General features: G+C 41.2%; 1 protein-coding gene across 6 annotated transcripts in view; it reads right to left on the bottom strand.

Moving 5' to 3' along the window:
- Positions 1-3,127, bottom strand: part of LOC120031444 (oxidation resistance protein 1-like) — a 68,967-nt gene extending 65,840 nt beyond the window's left edge. For 2 of the 6 annotated variants that reach the window (XM_038977203.1, XM_038977208.1), the window contains exon 1: positions 3,061-3,115. In XM_038977203.1, coding sequence (XP_038833131.1) covers positions 3,061-3,100 — 40 coding nt within the window. In that variant the 5' untranslated portion in view covers positions 3,101-3,115. Of the gene's footprint in view, positions 1-2,707; positions 3,028-3,060 lie in introns of those variants that run through there. The other 4 variants (XM_038977204.1, XM_038977202.1, XM_038977201.1 and 1 more) reach the window with 3 other exon arrangements.
- Positions 3,128-17,687: the final 14,560 nt, after the last annotated feature.

Raw genomic sequence — 17,687 nt, 5'->3', positions numbered from 1 at the left:
CACAACATATTGAAATGCAGTGGGTTGTTGCTCAGGCTCATGGGTAGTCTGGGTAAACAGTGAACACGTCTTTCAATTATGGTTGAGAAGACAGAGAAGATGTTGGATGTGAGTGTTGCTTAATCAAACAGTCATGGCAGATATTAAGAGGAGGGTCGGTCAGACATTGACCTCCTAACCAGGCTGCGGTTGCTGGCCTGTCAGTTAGGCATTAACTCTAAAAAATACTAGAAACAAATAATGCTGCCACTGCATCCTGGTCAGAAATCAGTGGGATCCCCCTTTAACATGCCGGGTCAGATAGATGCATCGCTGCAAATGTTGCTTTTGATTGTTGTGAAGGTGTCTACTGTTGGTATCTAGGTAACAGAGAGATCTAATGAACAGAAGTGTCCAATAATAATATCTTAATATAATATTTCTGGATGAATTTGCTCCCCTGTTTATGTTTTTCTAGTGACCCAACCTTCCCTTTGATGCTATTTGATGTACAGTATATCATACAGCAGCCCGTTGCTTTAAATGGACTGGCGGTGAATCTCAAAGGAATGTATGTTAGTTCCATTTGGGCATACTAAACATGTTGAATTGTAGCTAGTCGATATCAGTAAGTAGCCAATACAAACACTGTGCTGTAGCCTAAAGCACTGCTGCACATGATGACAGTATGACGCAGTTGTTGTTTACAATGAAAGGTCAAAGGTTGTTACGCCTGTTTACATCAAAGCATCATTGCTCTTCAATCACCCTTATAAAGCATCTGTAAGTTTATTTCATTAATGATCATTGAATTAATCACTGCTTGTTGGGTTATTGTGAGGACACACTGGGGCTAAACCAGTGACGCATTACAAATCTTCAATCAGATTAGCTATCTGTACATGCCTAACCAGCGAGGCTCAAAATAAATATGGAAATTGAATATGGAAATATTCTTTTGCCCTAAATGCATTTCAATGTGAGTTGCTATTGTTAATGAAGTTATTTTCCTCCATCCAAATAAATCCCTAATGAGACCTATACTCCAAGAAAGATGAAATCAAAAACCAATATGATATAGGCCTATGTAAGGTTCTGTATTTATTTTCTTAGTCAACCTTGTGTTCTGTTTCGTTGTGTTCTTGAACGTAGCCCTGTCTTTCATTTTTGTGCATTGATTTCACCTGTGTTAGTTACTCACCTGGTCTCATCAGCTCCTTATTTAGTTCAGTTCATTCTGTTTGTGCCTTTGTGAGGTATTATTTGTTTTGACTCTACTAAGCCTTTTCCTAGCTCGATTGTGAGAACCAGTCCTAGTTTTGATTCACCTGCCTGTTTGCCTACCTGTGTATGATCATTGCCTGCCTGTGACCACGATTCCTGCCTTCTGCGAAGGCGTAATAAACACCTGCTGTGCTCTGCGTGTGAGTCTACACCTTTCTCCCTGAGTATTCACTACAGCCTAACAACTCTTCCCCACAAAGACAGACACCATCCATCACCATCACAGTATATCAAAATGAAACGTTACACACAATTGGTTGTAAAAAAAAATCCACCATTATGAAAAAGACATCCAATTATGTGAAGGCCTATTCCAGACCTGGGTTCAAATACTATTTGAAATCATGCCCAATACTTTAGCTGTGCTTGACAGAGCTTGCCTGTAGCTATAGAACCATTAGAACCATCCCCAGTCCTCGCCCACATGGCACTCCAGGCAAGCTAAAATAAACGCTCAAAGTGTTTGAAAGATTTCAAATAGTATTATAGACACTGGTGTAGTACAGCTGAGACACTAGAAGGATGTGTATTGTAGCTGAGCTAAAGTGGGCTCTGTAGCAGTCAGCAGGATAATAGTTTGGTCTAATTAGGACAGAGATTAATAAGATGCATGCTCTGCTGCCCACTGTGCCTTCCTGGGAAACCAAACGCCACTGAGGCCAGTTCATTAAGAGTCTCTCTAGTTCTCCCTAGTGCAGACAGTATGTGTGACTTTGTGTGTGTGTGTGTGTGTGTGTGTGGCTGCAGGCCATGGCCCTACAGAGAGGAGAGAGGCAGGTAGTCAGGCCTGAGAAGAGCCCCTCGGTAGCCTTCTGTCCCGTCTGTGATGAATGAGCAGGCTAGGCCCCTTACATGAACTGATGTGTAAAGTCAAGAAAGCGTTGGCCCACTGATGAGGAAACTGCTCAGAGCTCTCTGTGTGTGTATGCGTATGTGTATGTGTGTGTGTGTGTGTGTGTGTTAAATTAATGTAGTAGTATGCATTACCACAGGCTTAAAGATTGTCATTGTTCACAACAGAACTGGTGTAACTGAGTGCAGAATAGTGCCCACTGTAAAATGCCTGAATTGCAGATGTGTCTCTTAAAACTAACCTTCAATCAAAGCACACAATCCTTAGTTTTTCGGGTGAAGTTAAAAGGTCATTCAGATCTGTATTAAGGTATTTGTGCATTTGGGTATATTGAATTGGTTGATATTGCAGACTGTGCCTTTAAGAAGCCTGCGCAGGGAAATGTGTAAACTCCACTGCCCAACTCGTGACTGTGTTGCAACTTCTTCACCTTATGCCAACGCTACTGAAAATGTACGCTACTGAAAATGTACTGTAGGTTGTTAAAATGTAAAAAATTCAATAAACACTGATTGACTATCTACGGTAGTCTGAACTCTGAAACATTACACATGATAGATTGAACAAGTTCGGCTCCAAGTCTATACTTACACCTGTGTTAATGTTGGTAATGTTGTCGTGCACAGATCCAGAATGTTCTGCGGAAGAGCCATCGGAATTTCCCCGAGTCGAGGTCGAGGTAGGCCAGATTCTATTCGACAGCGCGACCCTGACAGACAGAATGTAGTCCATACTGTGGAACGAATATTACTACATGGATGGATGCACCTTAGTTATCACTAACAACCGTTTAAAAATAAGCCATTTCTGATATCACTGTCATAACTCAATCGCGATAAGATCTAGATAAAAGTCTTTAAAAAAGTGTAATGCAGTGAAACCAGCACACTTCAGCAGACGCAGAAATAGGAACTGAAACAACTTGTTCTTCCCTGATGACTTACCTGTCGGCGTCAAGCAGTGCCCTGCAGTCAATGAATACATGTTATTGGTTTTTATTTTGAACCTTTATTTAACTAGGCAAGTCAGTAAAGAACAAAGTCTTATTTACAATGACGGCTTACCGGGGAACAGTGGGTCAACTGCCTTGTTCAGGGGCAGAACGACAGATGTTTATCTTGTCAGCTCGAGGATTCGATGCTCAAACCTTTCGGTTAATGGCCCAACGCTCTAACCACTAGACTACCTGCCGCCCCAATGATGAACAATTCTATTAAAAAGTTGTGAAAAACACAAGATCATAAAGCACATTATGTAGCTACAATATTCGACCTATGCAATTAATACATGTTTATTGTTATAGGGCATTGTTATATTGTTTATATTCTAATATTTAGCCTATGCCTTGGCCTAGAGGTGGTAAGTCCATTATCAAGATGGTTATTTAGGTCTTATAAATTAGTGACTGTCTCCCTGAATGAGAAGTCTGAACCTTTATGTTATGGCATGTACTCGCCCTGGAGGGTTTCTGTTTCACCCCTATCTGACTGTTTCCCTCAATTTTTGCAACTTGCACTTCTTTACTGAAAGATGACATGCATGACAATCATGGGAACTGAACAAATCTCACTCTCATATTAATAACATTGTATTCAATTGAGGAAAGCACATAGCCAGGCAGCCACTCCACTTAATATAAGTGTCCCACCATACAGCATAAGGCCAGGGACTCGCCTGCGGCATATAAGTGTCTCTTCAGACACCAAGGGAAGAAGAGATGGCATTTGGAATGGGTCAATGTGTGTGGAACAGTGAAGAACCCAACAGACCAGGACAAGGTGAATTAATTGGGGAGCAGAATTGGAAACTGGAAACAGTCCAATTCATTATTCATTAGCAGAGATATGGTAAGAAATGAAAGAGAGAAAGACAAATTAGTTTTAAAACCCTGAACTGGAAATAAAAGTCGTCTAAACGAATGAATAGATACAATGGCCGTGTTCTCTAAGGTAAGACATATGTTGTGCTCCATCTGCTGTTTACAATGAAAAGTCCAGCCGGGTTTATAAATCACCTATTATTTTTAGGAGCACATGGATGGGTGACAGATTTACTCTAAATTTTGACAAAGCCATAGGTCAACATGGGCACATCCAGAGCCATATAAACAGAGTCAGGCAGAGTCTGGCCCCTCTCAAGGTTTCCTCCTATTACTAAGGAAGTGTTTTGGTACTTTACAAAAAGTTATAAAACATTGTAAATGCAGGCTTTTGGTAAAGTGTAGTCTGTTGTGAAAGAGTAAAACAAAAGGCCAGTGTTCACAAGAGATTTGAGTCAGGGTTGCCGAGATTAAGTAAACTGTTACCATTGATTTGTAACAGTACCACAGAATCAATTTGGCTTCCTCTCTGTCTGGCCCCATTTTATAAACACACGTTGCAACAAATTATTTGACAGACTGATTGATGAACTCTCAGTCAATAACACTGGTAAAGTTCCAAGTTCCAAGGTGAACATGATGATGGATGAGGCTGCCTGCAGTATGAGCTCTTAGTTGAGGGATTACAACTTGCTTTCTGCTCCATAGTGACCTTGAACACCATCCCCTGTCTGGGCCCCTGGGACGCTTGGCCCGGGGCAGGGTTGTTGTGATGGGTTTTGGACAGACCACCACCTGGGGCTTGTTGCTCTGTAATATATAGCTACTAAAGCTGTAAAGCTGCCCAGAGCAGTCATCAAATCATCTGTTACTTCCACACACAGAGGGGGATTGGGTTTCCTCCCTGAGCTCTGTCTGTTGCAGCCTAATAGAGGAAGAATTAGATACACTCTCACCATACCATCTAGCTCTGCTCCAGGGCATTAGTGTGCATTCCTCCTCTAGTTAGTGGACGAACGTGCACTAACGACCTGGACCATAGCTACGTACCATCCAGAAGACCGACTAAACTATAACACAGTCTGCTTATTCAGCCCTGTTCAGCCCTGTGTAGAGTCATTTATGAAACATCCAGAGGCATTAAATAAAATGAGCCTTATTGAGTGAAGAGATTAAAGTTTCGTTCGGTTTCAAACAACATTAAGTTTGGGTGTTTAATGTATCTCTCCTTTCACATGAACAACATTAAGTTTGGGTGTTTAATGTATCTCTCCTTTCACATGAACAACATTAAGTTTGGGTGTTTAATGTATCTCTCCTTTCACATGAACAACATTAAGTTTGGGTGTTTAATGTATCTCTCCTTTCACATGAACAACATTAAGTTTGGGTGTTTAATGTATCTCTCCTTTCACATGAACAACATTAAGTTTGGGTGTTTAATGTATCTCTCCTTTCACATGAACAACATTAAGTTTGGGTGTTTAATGTATCTCTCCTTTCACATGAACAACATTAAGTTTGGGTGTTTAATGTATCTCTCCTTTCACATGAACAACATTAAGTTTGGGTGTTTAATGTATCTCTCCTTTCACATGAACAACATTAAGTTTGGGTGTTTAATGTATCTCTCCTTTCACATGAACAACATTAAGTTTGGGTGTTTAATGTATCTCTCCTTTCACATTAAGCGAATATAGGGGGTGCTGTTTCGACTTAGCATAAATTGGTCTCCAGATTAAACTGCCTAGTACTCAATTCTTGCTCGTACAATATGCATATTATTATTATTATTGGATAGAAAACACTCGCTAGTTTCTATAACCGTTGGAATTATGTCTCTGAGTGGAACAGAACTCATTCTACAGCACTCCTTCCTGCCAGGGAGTGAGATTTCAGAAATCTTGGTCCCTGTTCCCAGTTCAGTTTTTAAGTCCCTGTGAATCCTATGGGGCTACAAACACTGCCTACGCCTTCCTCTAGATGTCAGTAAGTGGTGACAATTTGAATGGAGTCGATTGCGCAATCAGGGACTTTATAAAAGACAGAAAGGCGGAAGGAGCTTTCTTTTCTTCAATGCGCTCGACGCACGATGGACGTCGGACTGGCCTCTTTCCAAGCTTTGGTTTAGCCAGTAATATATCGCCGGTCATGTTTTTACTCGTTATAGGTGTTAAAAACATCATAAGGTAGTTAATTTAAACCGTTTTATAGCAATTTATATCCGTTTAGTGCGATTTTCTGGCATTTCTTTGTGACGCACTTCCAAGAGCTGGGCACTTTTCTAGTACATGCCGAACGTTAGTGGCCATTTCGACGGGACAAGAGGACATCTTTCGACCAAAAGACGATTAGACCGGAGAAAGGATACATTGCCCAAGATTCTGATGGAAGATCAGCTCATAGTAAGAACTATTTATGATGATAAATCGTTGTTCTGTAGAAAAATGTTAAACGCATATTCCGCCATTTTCTTTGGGGTAGCTTCGCTTTGGCGCACCCGGTATTGCACAGTAAGGATAATTTAAAAAATGTAATTCAGCGATTGCATTAAGAACTAATTTGTCTTTCAATAGCTGTCCACCCTGTATTTTTTAGTCAAGTTTATGAATATTTATTCATTAGACTAGATCACTGTCCAATATGGCGCCCGACATTTTCAGGCCAGTTTTGCTACTATTCTCATTGTATAACCACGTTTTTTTGTGGCTAAATATGCACATTTTCGAACAAACTCTATATGTATGTTGTAATATGATGTTACAGGAGTGTCATCGGAAGAATTCTGAGAAGGTTAGTGAAAAAATTAATACATTTTGGTGGTGATAATGCTATCGCTCTTTTTGCCTTGAATCAATGCTCGGGTAACGTTTGCACATGTGGTATGCTAATATAACGATTTATTGTGTTTTCGCTGTAAAACACTTAGAAAATCTGAAATATTGTCTGAATTCACAAGATCTGTGTCTTTCCATTGCTGTGAGCTGTGTATTTTTAAGAAATGTTTTATGATTAGTAATTAGGTAATACACGTTGCTCTGTGTATTTATTCTAGTCGAGTTGTGATGGTGGGTGCAATTGTAAACTATGATTTCTACCTGAAATATGCACATTTTTCTAACAAAACCTATCCTATACAATAAATATGTTTTTTTTTATTTTTTTTATTTTTTCTTTTGGGGGTGGATCAGCTTAATATTGCGGAAAGAATGTTGCTTCCAATGTAATTGTCTGCATCATTTCCAATCCCCCATATTTTTTTGGGTAAATATATATATCCATTCACGTATGCATACATATACACATATATACATACACATACCTACATAGACATACATACTTTTTTAAAGAGTATACCTTTATTATTATTCCCCGCAAACCCTACCACCGATCCCCCAATTGGAGTAAACTGATAAACATTTCTGTTTTTACCTTCAATTTATACATCTTATACACATTTTACAGACACAGTCTACTTTATAATAGTTCTCTCTTGTTTGTTCTTAGTCCTTCCTCTATTTCTGTTGTCCATCCAGTTTGATTTCCACTTGTAACTGTGCTATTTCACAATAGCTCCGCACCTATACACATTTCACAGATCCCGTATGCCCTACATTGTTTATCTTGTTATTAGTCCCACCCTTCAGCTCCACTCAACCTTTCCCATCTATCTTCCAACATCATCCATTTCGGATTTTTATTTGCCATATATTTTTCAACTGTGCTGTGATGCTTCACAAAAGATTTGAATCTTCCTATTCTCATAGCTTCCACGGATTGTAAATTAAAAATAAACATTTTTGCTAAAATAATTATTATATTATTGATTGATTGACTATGGCTTTTCAAATCCCCCAGTATTGCTATCTGTAGCGTTAGTTCTACGCAAATGTTGCAATTCTTCAACCATTCCTGGACCTGTGACCAAAAACGAGCTACATGCGGACAATACCAAAATAAATGGTCTAATGACTCTGCCTCCTCACAGCAGAATCTACAGAGCTGGGAAGATTGTATCCCCCATATATATAACATTCTATTAGTTGCAAGAATTTTGTACAATAATTTAAATTGAAAAATTCGAAGTTTTGAATCCGGCGTTGTTTTGCGTATCAATTCATACACCATGTGCCATGGAATGGGTACATCGAAAATCTCTTCCCAACTATTTTGCAATTTATATGGCACAGCTGTAAGTTTTTTTTTACAATAAATATGTTATCAGACTGTCATCTGATGAGGTTTTTTCTTGGTTAGTGGCTATCAATATCTTTATTTGGCCGAATTGGTGATAGCTACTGGTGGAGAGAAAAAATGGTGGACAAAGAAAAATGGTGTCTTTTGCTAACGTGGTTAGCTAATAGATTTACATATTGTGTCTTCCCTGTAAAACATTTTACAAATCAGAAATGATTGCTGGATTCACAAGAAGTGGATCTTTCATCTGGTATCTTGGACTTGTGATTGAATGATATTTAGATGCTAGTATTTACTTGTGACGCTATGCTAGCTATGCTATTCAGCTTTTTTACTGGTGGGGGGGTGGGGGGGTGCTCCCGGATCCGGGTTTCTGAGTCGGTAGAAGTTAACGACATTAAGGAGGTTTGTATCTGATTAAACGATTCTACTGCCATTCTATCCATTCTAATGGGACCTTGGAGTGTATTCTAACTTCTGTCATTTGGTTACTAGCTCAGCATATTAACAACTGTTATACATTATATAAATGTATCGGATTGTAAGAATCTCTAGTTAAGAGGACCAGCTAAGGTTTGTATTGGTAACTACTTGTCTCTCTGGTTCTAAGCAATCTCTTCATTACCAAACAACACAACTTGTTGTACAGGAATCCATGCACAGAGGATCTAGTGTTACCAGTTGCCTCTGTAAGCCCTAGCCTAGCAGGCTGTGTGTGTGTGTGTGTGTGTGTGTGTGTGTGTGTGTGTGTGTGTGTGTGTGTGTGTGTGTCTGTGTGTGTGTGTCTGTGTGTGTGTGTGTGTGTGAGAGAGGCTTTGTCATCGTCAGAGAGTGGTGCTGAGGCTTGGCAGAGTGTTCATCTCACCAGTTTCCAGTGAGAGCCAGGTAGGCTGGCTGTATAATCCCCAGAAGAGGAAGCATTTCATTATGAAACAACAAACAACTAGCCCACAGGCAGCTCCCCCGTCAACCGTCTGGTTACATAACCTGTTCACAACACATTGTGAACACACATACACAGATGCACACGCAAGCATGCACACACAGACATACAGACACACACACACATGCACACACACAAACACAAACATCTGTGCATTTCTCAACAACATAAAACATGTAAAAAACTGAAAAAGGAAATCACTCATGCAATACAATGCACCTGCTGGCAAACACAAACAACCCGCGTTTCATTGTGTAATAATTAAGAGAGAGGGTGATTGAGGTTCCTTACCGTACGCATATCGACTGAAATAAGTGTCAATGACACTAGTTAGAATATGTGTGTGAAGATGACATTTCTCAGTACTCTATCGAGCAGTGTGTTCCATACACCGTGTTCCATACAACTGTCTTTAGGTCTTTGAAAAGCACTATATACATACAGTTGAAGTCGGAAGTTTACATACACCTTAGCCAAATACATTTAAACTCAGTTTTTCACAATTCCTGACATTTAATCCTAGAAAAAATGTAGGTCAGTTAGGATCACCACTTTATTTTAAGAATGTGATATGTCAGAATAAAAGTGGAGAGAATGATTTATTTCAACTTTTAGTTCTTTCATCACATTCTCAGTGGGTCAGAAGTTTACATACACTCAATTAGTATTTGGAAGCATTGCCTTTACATTTTTTAACTTGGGTCAAATGTTTTGGGTAGCCTTCCACAAGCTTCCCACAATAAGTTGGGTGAATTTTGGCCCATTCCTCCTGACAGAGCTGGTGTAACTGAGTCAGGTTTGTAGGCCTCCTTGCTCGCACACACTTTTTCAGTTCTGCCCACAAATTTTCTATGGGATTGAGGTCAGGGCTTTGTGATGGCCACTCCAATACCTTGACTTTGTTGTCCTTAAGCCATTTTGCCACACCTTTGGAAGTATGCTTGGGGTCATTGTCCATTTGGAAGAACCATTTGCGACCAAGCTTTAACTTCCTGACTGATGTCCTGAGATGTTGCTTCAATATATCCCCAAAAAATTTCTGCCTCATGATGTCATCTATTTTGTGAAATGCACCAGTCCCTCTTGCTTCAAAGCACCCCCACAACATGATGCTGCCACCCCCGTGCTTCACGGTTGGGATGGTGTTCTTCGGCTTGCAAGCCTCCCCCTTTTTCCTCCAAACATAACGATGGTCATAATGGCCAAACAGTTCTATTTTTGTTTCATCAGACCAGAGGAAAAAAGTACGATCTTTGTCCCCATGTGCAGTTGCAAACCGTAGTCTGGCTTTTTATGGTGGTTTTGGAGCACTGGCTTCTTCCTTGCTAAGCGGCCTTTCAGGTTATGTCGATATAGGACTCATTTTACAGTGGATATAGATACTTTTGTACCTGTTTCCTCCAGCATCTTCACAAGGTCTTTTGCTGTTGTTCTGGGATTGATTTGCACTTTTCGCACCAAAGTACGTTCATGTCTAGGAGACAGAACGCGTCTCCTTCCTGAGTGGTATGACGGCTGCGTGGTCTCATGGTGTTTATACTAGCGTACTATTGTTTGTACAGATGAAGGTGGTACCTTCAGGTGTTTGGAAATTGCTCCCAAGGATGAACCAGACTTGTGGAGATTTACCATTTTCTTTCTGAGGTCTTGGCCGATTTCTTTTGATTTTCCCATGATGTCAAGCAAAGAGGCACTGAGTTTGAAGGTAGGCCTTGAAATACATCCACAGGTACACCTTCAATTGACTCAAATGATGTCAATTAGACCATCAGAAGCTTCTAAAGCCATGACATCATTTTCTGGAATTTTCCAAGCTGTTTAAAGGCACAGTCAACTTAGTGTATGTAAACTTCTGACCCACTGGAATTGTGATACAATGAATTATAAGTGAAGTAATCTGTCTGTAAACAAAAAAAATAAAATTGTGTCATGCGCAAAGTAGATTTGCCAAAACTATAGCTTGTTAACAAGAAATTTGTGGAGTGGTTGCAAAACGAGTTTTCATGACTCCAACCTAAGTGTATGTAAACTTCCGACTTCAACTGTATCTATTATTACAATAGCATAACAGAGGGAGGCCAGTAAAAAGAGTGTTAGCACTAAGAGGATGTGAGAGAGACAAAGACTGTTTACTGTAGTTAGCACTAGGAGTCTCTCAGAGAAACAGACAGGTCTTCACAATGGCTGCAATCACAGGTGGAACCGGGCCTGTCACCCAACACCTCCTTCTCTCCGGTACATCTCTTCATTGGGAAAGTATAGCTTTCTCTCCAGCCCCTCAAAGCTGTCAACAACAGCATCACAACAGATGATTATGTTTCTCAGAAAGCGGTGCCGAATATTCATGAAGCTATGAATCCATGTTGTGCAAAATGTCTGTTAGGAATGTGACAATGCCAAATTGAATCATGTGATGGAACTGGCTGTCTCTTTACATCACATACTGGACTTATATAACCATCATTAATGTCACTTAGTCATCCAAATGGCATTTTATTCCCTGCAGTACACTACTTCTGACCAGGGCACATAGTGCTCGGGTCAAAAGTAGTGCACTATATAGGGAATAGGGTGACATTTGGAATGCACACCTTAATAACTGCCATTATTCACAGTTGGTTTTAAACAAGCCGTCCTCACTTGAAAGTCTGCTTTCAGTCCTTTGTCTTTTCTCATACAAAATGGAGTTCTAATCCTCTCCTATAACAAGAGCCTTTTTATGATATACCATTTGCTATCCTCTCTGTGGTTAACCTCAGTAGCGGTAGTTACTGTAAGCTGCAGAGCAGAGGCTGAGCGGGGACTGCAATTACCCAGCCCCTTCATCAGCCCTGGCCAATGGGCTCGCAGTGTGGGAGTCAAGGCCACCAATCATACCCCAGACAATTATTTCGCTCTCTCACAGACTCGTAGGTCGTCAATTTAGTGTTCAAGGCCATTACTGGGGCTGAGATGGACTCCGCCTCAGCTGCCTTGCCTTACCAGAGTCACTGCTCCTAGAGGGTAGCTATAACTAACATTACCACAGCATTATTGCCTCTTTATGTCATGCATACATGCTTTATGAATGGTACATATCACCACTATAAGCAAAGTGTTACTATTCAGTGTCAGCATTCTCCTGATGTTGGGAGAAAAGAACCCTTAACTTCTTATGGCTGGGGGCAGTATTGAGTAGCTTGGATGAATAAGGTGCCCAGAGTAAACTGCCTGCTCCTCAGTCCCAGTTGCTAATATATGCATAGTATTAGTATATTTGGATAGAAAACACTCTGAAGTTTCTAAAACTGTTTGAATGATGTCTGTGAGTATAACAGAACTCATATGGCAGGCAAAAACCTGAGAAAAAATCCAACCAGGAAGTGGGAAATCTGAGGTTGGTCGATTTTCAACTCAGCCACTATTGAAGATACATTGGGATATTGGTCATGTTGCACTTCCTAAGGCTTCCACTAGATGTCAACCGTCTTTAGAAACTTGTTTGAGGCTTCTACTGTAAAGGGGGGCTGAATGAGAGGAGATTGAGTCAGAGGCCTGGCAGAGTGCCAGGAGCTGGTACTCTCTCATTCACATGAGAGGTAGCTCCCGTTCCATTTGCTTTTTCTGAAGACAAAGGAATTTTCCGGTTCGAACATTATTGAAGAATTATGTTAAAAACATCCTAAAGATTGATTCTATACATCGTTTGACATGTTTCTACGGACTGTAACGGAACTTTTTGACATTTCGTCTGCAACTAGTGAACGCGCTTCGTGAATATTGATTTGTTTACCAAACTCGCTAACAAAAGTAGCTATTTGGACATAAATGATGGACATTATCGAACAAATCAAACATTTGTGGAACTGGGATTCCTGGGAGTGCATTCTGATGAAGATCATCAAAGGTAAGTGAATATTTATAATGTTATTTCTGACTTCTGTTGACTGCACAATATGGCGGATATCTTTTTGTCATGATTGGGCTCTGAGCGCCGACCTCAGATTATTGCATGGTTTGCTTTTTCCGTAAAGCTTTTTTGAAATCTGTCACAGCGGTTGCATTAAGGAGAAGTGGATCTAAAATTCCATGTATAACACTTGTATCTTTGATCAACGTTTATTATGAGTATTTCTGGAAATTGATGTGGCTCTCTGCAAAATCACCGGATGTTTTTGGAACTACTGAACATAACGCGCCAATGTATACTGAGATTTTTTGATATAAATATGAACTTTACCGAACAAAACATACATGTATTGTGTAACATGAAGTCCTATGAGTGTCATCTGATGAAGATCATCAAAGGTTAGTGATTATTCTTATCTCTATTTCTGCTTTTTGTGACTCCTGTCTTTGGCTGGGAAAATGGCTATTTTTCTGTGATTTGGCGGTGACCTAACATAATCGTTTGTGGTGCTTTCGCTGTAAAGCCTTTTTGAAATCGGACACTGTGGTGGGATTAACAACAAGATTACCTTTAAAATGGTATAAGATACTTGTATGTTTGAGGAATTTTAATTATGAGATTTCTGTTGTTTGAATTTGGCGCCCTGCACTTTCACTGGCTGTTGTCATATCGATCCCGCAGCCATAAGAAGTTGGCAAAGGAGAATCATCCCGTCAGAGACACGGTTCTATTTTTAGAAGATATGCCTCTTGTCACAGTATATTGTGTTCTTTGATGCGTCAGGGTTCTCTCTTCCACAATTCATGAAACTTATTGTCACGAACGTCGTAGAGAGGAGACCAAGGAGCAGCGTGATTAATATACATCTTCCCTTTTAATAAATAAGACTGAACAAACTATACAAAATAACAAAACGACTGTGAACGCTAAATGACACGAGTGCAGACATGCAACATCACATAGACAATAACCCACAAACCAAACTGGAAAATGGCAACCTAAATAGGATCCCCAATCAGAGACAACGATAAACAGCTGCCTCTGATTGGGAACCAATCTAGGCCACCATAGACCTACATATGCCTAGACTACACACACACACCTAGACATACAAAAACCCCAGACAATACAAAACAATCATATCCACCCTCGTCACACCCTGACCTAACCAAAATAATACAGAAAACATAGATTACTAAGGTCAGGGCGTGACACTTATGCTGTTTCGGTTCAGTTAGTGGCAGATTTTAGACCAAAACTATCAAAACTTTAGATTTGAAACATTGATTTATTATTGTTAAAAAATTATGCAGTTCGTGTGGACTGCAGAAATTGGCTTGGAAAAAACCCTCAACTCAACAAAGAGTTATAAAAACACACTCTGCACATTGAAGACAAACTGAAATAACTTTTTGTTGACTATAAATGTTATCACAAAACTAATACTATGTCATAAATGTTATTGTTCACCATTTCTAAATGGTTCCAGAAAAAAAATCATCCATCTGTAGATTAGTTCTATTAAACCCAACGTACTAGACTGGACTGGAGAGCATCTTGAGTGTTGGGAGAGGGCGAAAGCAAAGCTTGGTTGTGACTCAGCCACCGCCACCGCCAGCCCACCACACTAATTCCATCCGTTGCCTTGCTTCCTCTTTTTCCCTCTGGGACAGCGCAGTTGTCCTGGTCTGTTGTGATAGATCACTGCATCGTGAGAGCTAGAGCCATCTTTCACCAGTGACTATAAACCCCAGTCCCCCTGTCCCCGGCTCATGGTCATCCATCTATCCTCCTGTGGCCGTGGGTGTCTGTACTGTGGCTGTCTCAGGCTCCACTGGGAGGCTGGGTGGCCCCAGGAATAATGACCAGGGGTGCACAGTGACCATCAGCTCTCCCTCTCTTGTCTCATTATGATATGATGAGAGGAGGAGAGGAGAGAGAAGGAGAGGAGAGGAGGAGGGGAAAGAGGATAGGAGAAGGGGAGGGGAAGATGAGAGGTGGAGAGGAGAGGAGGAGAAGGAGAGGGGAAGATGAGGTGGAGAGGAGAAGAAGGAGAGGGGAGGATGAGAGGTGGAGAGGAGAGGAGGAGAAGGAGAGGGGAAGATGAGAGGTGGAGAAGGAGAGGGGAAGATGAGAGGTGGAGAGGAGAGGAGGGGATGAGAGGTGGAGAAGGAGAGGGGAGGATGAGAGGTGGAGAGGAGAGGAGGAGAAGGAGAGGGGAAGATGAGAGGTGGAGAGGAGAGGGGAAAGAGGAGATGAATAATATTGTGATTAATATAACACTGAATATGCAAGAAGTAAGAAAACATTTAATGGGTAACAATAAATACAACTTACCGAGTTGATCCTGCTGCATCAACGCAGGTGTGTAAAACACAAACCCAGGACGGTGAAACCGCTGTTTCAATGTAACGCGATCCAATAAATTCATGAGCAAAACGAAAACAAATATCAACAGTTATTTGGAGAGGCAGGTCTTATTTTCCCCCTGATGTAAAATGAATCAATAGGCTAGCACACACACACTGCTTACTCTTCATTTGAGCTGTATGTAATTAATCTCTGGCATGGGACGGCAGGCTGTCTGGCTGGCTGGCTGACTGGCTGGCTGGCTGCAGACTTACTTCTCCAAACTAAGTGTGGAAACAGTGTGATTACTTGCGCGGTGTTATTTATAAATTGAACGCAGATTGGAGTAGCGGAGACGAGGGCTGCAGAGAGACTTCACGTCAACGTAATTACACCACTGGCCCAAAGGCAGATATTTTACAGTACACTGCAGTAAATTCAGCTCCCCACTGCTGAATTGACCACAAGAGAAAATAAAATGTTTTTCATTGCTGGGTAAAGTTGAAACTCTCCCATGGCCATTGTTATGAATCCCATTGCCACTGTCATTGATCTATAGTTCTGTCCAAAATGGCACCCTATTCCCTACAGTGCACTACTTTGGGCCTTATGTGCCCAGGTCAAAAGTAGTGCACTATAATGAGAATAGGGTGCCATTGGGACGCAGTTATTTAACGTCTCTATGACAAGGGCTTGAATCTACCTGAGAGTTGTTGACTCATATAAAAGACCATTGAGGATAAAATACTCTATTGCTGTCCTTTGTATTGTTAGTGATACTGAGTCTTACGATAGTCCCTAACGTAATCATGTAGATGGAATATACAATAATTAACATGGGATAGATTTGGAAGCTATCCAAGCCCCAAAGAACATCTGGACGATATTTGTTGTGGTGCTATTTAGCATAGTGTCATATCATAGGCCAATGACATTGAGATGACATCAGGAGGGGTGTTAGTGTCAGACCAGAGGTGTGTGTGCGTGCATGCATACGTGCGCGCGTGTGTGATACACAAATCCCAACATGGAGATTGATTATCTGGCTAACCATGCTTTATAGTAGCTCCGGTTAAACATATTATTGTATCTCTCTCAAGCTGTAAATAGCAGGAAATCCTCCACACCCACCCTTTCATCTGGGAAAGAGACACAGACACCGGTATGCCACATTAACAAAGCCTTGTCTTGTGTTGGTCTGGACTGATGTTGGTCTTTGGTCTGTGCTCGATACTAACCATAATTCAGTCAAACATCTCCTCTACACAGCCTGTGCCCCAAATAGCACCTTATTCCCTATATGGTACACTACTTTTGATCAGGGCTCATAGGGCTCTATTCAAAAGCAGCACACTATGTAGGGAATAGGGTGCCATTTGGTACACAGACACAGAAAAGACTGTCCTGAATGGAACAAACCTGTTTATTGTTTAGATTGATAAAACCAAGAGCTACAACGTCTGATTTAATTAGCCTTGTAGGACAATGGAAGCATGGCTGGTGTAATGGATAGCTGTGACCCACCTGGTCACTAAATCTTTGCTACCGTGAGATATGCCTCTTAATAATTCAGACGGTTAATGAATGCAGTGTGGGTGAAGGGATGTGGAGAGAGAGAGACTACTAGAGAGAAAGAGAGAAAGAGACAGAGAGAGGGAAAGAGAGAGGGAGAAGGGTTGAGAGAGCACTACATCCACAAAGAGAATAATATGCAATGACTAAGAAAATTCAAAGCTCCAAATCCAGAAAACAGAGGTGACATTCAGCCTTATAACCTTATATCATCCAACCTAGCCCACGTCTCCCAGGGGATGAGTAAAGCATACCATTAACCTTTGAAAAAAATGCTTCCAAGCATGGTCATAACTTTACTTGTAATTTTTTGCTTTACCTCATTACTTTAAATGGGCACAATTAAACATCTGAGACTTCCTGCTGCCTGACTGGGGCTGCGTCCGAAATGTCACCATAGTCCCTATATATTGCATCCTGGACTCAGGTCAAAAGTAGTGCATTATATAGGGTGTCATTTCAGACACGGTCTGGAACACTAACTCTGTCTGACAGACAGACACTGGGGGGCAGACAAACAGACACTGAGAGGGGGGCAGACAAACAGACACTGAGAGGGGGGCAGACAGACAGACACTGAGAGGGGGGCAGACAGACAGACAGACACTGAGAGGGGGGCAGACAGACAGACAGACACTGAGAGGGGGGCAGACAGACAGACAGACACTGAGAGGGGGGCAGACAGACAGACACTGAGAGGGGGGCAGACAGACAGACACTGAGAGGGGGGCAGACAGACAGACACTGAGAGGGGGGCAGACAGACAGACACTGAGAGGGGGGCAGACAGACAGACACTGAGA

Source organism: Salvelinus namaycush, chromosome 37, assembly GCF_016432855.1.
Source record: "Salvelinus namaycush isolate Seneca chromosome 37, SaNama_1.0, whole genome shotgun sequence".
In the NCBI taxonomy this organism is placed as follows: Eukaryota; Metazoa; Chordata; class Actinopteri; order Salmoniformes; family Salmonidae; genus Salvelinus; species Salvelinus namaycush.
This window is presented reverse-complemented; position numbering and strand designations above follow the sequence as displayed.